Source organism: Temnothorax curvispinosus, unplaced genomic scaffold (genome assembly GCF_003070985.1).
Source record: "Temnothorax curvispinosus isolate PA1 unplaced genomic scaffold, ASM307098v1 QBEX01010494.1, whole genome shotgun sequence".
NCBI lineage: Eukaryota > Metazoa > Arthropoda > Insecta > Hymenoptera > Formicidae > Temnothorax > Temnothorax curvispinosus.
Genome location: NW_020220274.1, coordinates 1 through 4,565, shown reverse-complemented (window position 1 = coordinate 4,565; position 4,565 = coordinate 1). Strand labels below are relative to the sequence as shown.

Genomic DNA, 4,565 nt, shown 5'->3' with positions numbered 1-4,565 from the left:
AACTTTTAATATTGATCCCGTAGTGATGGCTGTAATGGAACTCGTCAATATAAGAGCGTATGTTATCGTAAACGTTCTGCAAACATAGAACCGAGATTAAATTGTATAAACGTACAAATTATTTGTACTTAGAATTTACAGAAATTTATAATTAAACAATTTAAATACTAATTTATAAGTTCTATATGTTTTTTATGCAGCGGCGCCAACTTGGGAAAAATTTTAGGGGTGGGGGCAAAATGCGCGAAATTCTTATTTCAAATAATGGCTTTTTTTAGTAACCATTACATTATTTGGAGAGAAGGTGAAGTATACAAAAGTATGAAGATTATATGCTTACATGTACAACAAGATGTATGTACAAACAGAATATTTAATGTACGTACAAAATTGGAAAGAAAACTAACATTTATTCTAATTGTAAAAAGGTTGCATAACGGACTTCGTTTTGACTAATAAACTCGTTAGCAATAGCATTTAAATCTAACTTCATCGCCTCTTCGGATATGCAAGTACATGTAAAATGCTTAAGCAATTTAATTGATTTTGTGTCGTGGTACTTCGTAAATAAGTTAGAACCTTCTTCAAAAACAAAAAAACCGTTCGGTAGTATACGTAGTTATAGGGATCGTTAAAATTAATTTTACAAATTTGACCAACTTTGGCAGCAAATCCACAAGATATTGTATCTGCTGTAGTAAACGAACGACATTATCAAAATTCGTCATTTCAAAATTATTGTGGGGCAAAAAGTTTTCTGCCCCCACAAAGTCGGCGCCTATAGTTGTATGTTTAATAATTAGTTAAAATGATATTGAAGAAACTCCTTTAAAAAGCTGTTTAATAATTAAACAGAATGTTGAAAATTACCACATCTTCTTATACATAAAAATGATAATTCGGAAGTATATGATGAACGTAATTAGCAAGAAATAAATGGCCCGGAATTTGTGTTAAAGGTTAAAGGAACAACATTGATTAATAACATACTGATCAAATTCGGGCGATACAGAAATAATATATGCTTAACATATATAATAATATAAAGTATTACATAAACATTTTAAGTCGGTAATATTAATAGCTTAATATTGGGACGTTTTAATAAACATACGAACTCACCTGATAAACTTATCAAATTTCGTTTGGATAGCAACTTCATCCTCGTTTCGAGGTTTATGTGGTGCTTTCAGCAATGATTCCACTACGTTAATGATCGCATTTCGACGTATCACAACGAAAGTCGCTTTACAACAAATGTTAACATAAGACAAGAACAATAGTGTATTAGCGGCAAAATCATCGATATTGTCGACAACAAGTAATATATCCAAAAATTGAGTTAACACCATAAAGTATTCCGAAGATAATACACCACAAGTAAATATACTATACAGCAGCTTGGCACCATTCGATGACCACTCAATAGGTCGCCATATACCACAAAATGTATGTATTAGAAAATTTAAAGAAAGTATTTGCATATTTGTATCTCTTTCTTTACAAACAATTTATTGAAGTATTTCACAAAAGTATAGCCTCTTTCTACATGTAAGGTATCTAAAAAAAAGTAGTTTACAGTATTGCAAAAAGCATTTTTTTTTTATAATTAATTAAATGTTCAGTGTAACGCAATAATAAGAAAAATTATATTTAATACAAAAGGTAAAATAATGTTGTATGAATAAGATTACGTGAAGTATTAAATTCCACAACCTGATTTAAATTGGAAACACTGAATACATAATCCGATTAAGAAAGATTTTATACGTTTAATGTACAGATCGCGTCTAATTGCTATCGCGGGATAAAAACTGGACAACCTGATTTAAACGTAATGCAATATATGATTTGTAAGATATAACTGCAATATAACTAGAAAGCAATACATTTATAAGCGTAATGCAATATATTTATAATAACACACCTTACTTCGGAATATCGGTTTCTCAGTATTGTGACTAATAATACAACAGAATTATAAAACAAATATACTGATACAAAATGTTATTTTATTATCGTAATGGTCAATAAATTTTACTTAAGTGTAACCGAGCACGTCTTGCGAGAGACTGTGTATAGCTTTATTCCCTTCAGCATCTTGTCAACCCTACTACAATTACCGCCATTAAAAAATCGACATGAAGTCATTTAAACATTTATTATGGAGTGCACGCTCTTTTCCGTTTATGCGAATACTACAATTTTATAAATTTTCTTACTTGCAATTGTCGAGAGATATCATCCTTTATATTCACACACGTTATTGTATTCCCGTTAAATGAAATATTTGTATATCTCCTGTCCATCGGAACTACGGAGAATATCGTACCTTCCGCATATATTATAGTTTCCCGTCTTATTACGTAAAAATACAATATGCGAGAGTAGCGATAAAAATGAAATGCATAATATACTCAATGTCAGAGCATATTTCTCAAGTTGCTTGTATACCTACGAGATATGACGAGTGTACAGGAAAACGACAATGTATTAATTCTATATTCAGTACATCACATATAGCATATAGCTGAGAAATTATTCTTTTCTGACTTTAATGCTAGAGCTGAAATTAGTGCTGCTTGTGAGTCAAATAAAAACGTGCATGATATTACAGTGTAAAATGTCTACGTGCAATGTTCATCGTAATCATCGTGTTAATGTTCTTAAAATCAAAATAAAAGTAAGGTTGAAATAAATACTCAAACAGAAATTTCCAGGTTTAGAAACATGTATTTCATTATATTTTGTACAATATTTGTATTCAATTTGCGTGCATTGACGCCATTATTCCTGGACTCGTAATACAGAGTAATATTGAAATAAATATCTAAACAGAAACTTTCGGATTTATTAACTAATTTATGAAAACCTACATAATCATTATTCCCAATTACACGTTTGGTTATTTATACTTTACTGTGTAAGTACATTAAATGCCGAGTATGACGCTTTCAAGATCTGAAAGGAAAATTAGAGAAATAAAATAGAAAGCAATGCAGTTATACAAATTTTGACTTGTACGTTTTCCGACATGCACCATAAATGTGCAGTCATTGATATAATTTCGCGCACAAGTATTTATTTTGTTATCAAAATATTTATCACAACAAGACTACTAACACTGCCGTAAGATTCAAGAGAAAGGGTTATCAAAAAGCTGCTTGTGAACGTTATAGGAATTGTGGTTCGCATCATGATTAACAGCAAGTTCTTTTGTTCGTTAACTGGTAGTAATGGCCAGTCCGTGCAATATATAGCGTCTCCTACACTTGTACTCTGACAACACAATATAATTAAATTTAACACTTCGTAATAATACTGAATAATTATTAATATCTTTTAACATTACTAGCATAACATATGTATATATGCGTACACATATGTGTATAATATAAATATGTATATAAAAAAATTTTTATATTATACGCATACAAGTCGATTATTTTCAAGTTTACATATAAAGCGCTAAATTATCTTTCGAAAGCTTGTAAAAAAGTGAGTTATAACAGGTAAAGCACTTGCAAGTTCTTATTTCTTAACTAAGGTACATCATTATGATATGGATTGTAGACTATATCAATTGTTACCTTAAGAATGACTTCGTTTGCAGACCAACAATAAATGTAGATTTGTAGAAACATGCAAAGGGTATATCCCAAAAAATTCGCTAATGCAAACAGTTCATTAATATACATTGTCAAGTAATAAATGCATGTACATAATACCAATATGCTTTCAAAGAATTGAAAGAAGATCACTTGGTTGTATATAGTGTTTACCGTTTTAGCGTATCTATAATCGTTTCACGTTAGTTCTGCATATACTGGATATGAGTAAAGCAATTACACTTTCAATATATAATTTTATAACATGGTTTGTACAAATCCAAAAATTGTAAAAAAAATGTTAGCTTGTATCATTTACTAAAACTAAATCTACTCAATTCTAAGCGAGCATTTAGATCTATTTTTCATTTTATGTCCCACACAATTAATCGCGGAATATCCGTATAATAAAGTCACGCTGAAATGCAAGCTCCGTTCTCTTAACAATTGTATATTGTTATTAAATAACGTCAGTTATATGATCTTTTTACTTTCAACACCTTTTCGTCATAAATCTTGAAAATTATACCGCCATAGAGACAATAGTGATTTTTAAGTACAGAAATTCAAGCATTCAAATACGCAGACACTCAATCGCGCACGCACACATAAAAAAACATTTGAATATAAACATGCATATAAACACCTGTCATAACTCACTTGTAAATGATGAGATGATGACGTACGATTTCCGATATCTCCATTTCGTCCTTATTCGACGTCAAAAGTTTACGTCCCAGATCTCTAATTGTTTTATTAATTATTAATTTGTGAAGACGACTCTCGAAAATTTCAAGTTGGGCACACGTTTGCAAAAACAATCCGAAGATTAGAGTATCCATGCCGACATCTATGTAACAGGCGAAAAGTGTATTTATGATTTGTTGAATAGATATAAACCAGAACACCATAGGTGTATTGGAATCCCATGGGAGCCATACTCGATTAGGTAAATGA

At 30.5% G+C, this 4,565-nt stretch overlaps 1 protein-coding gene across 1 annotated transcript; it reads right to left on the bottom strand.

Annotated features, from left to right (window-relative positions):
* Positions 1–2,763: 2,763 nt before the first annotated feature.
* On the bottom strand, positions 2,764–4,548 carry LOC112460412 (odorant receptor Or2-like). Its single transcript, XM_025025071.1, has 4 exons — positions 4,269–4,548; positions 3,591–3,795; positions 3,124–3,279; positions 2,764–2,961 (listed from the first exon to the last, which is right to left on the bottom strand). Exons 1-4 carry the CDS (start codon positions 4,517–4,519, stop codon positions 2,917–2,919), a joined length of 657 nt encoding a protein of 218 aa, XP_024880839.1. The 5' UTR covers positions 4,520–4,548; the 3' UTR covers positions 2,764–2,916.
* Between the last annotated feature and the right edge of the window lie 17 nt (positions 4,549–4,565).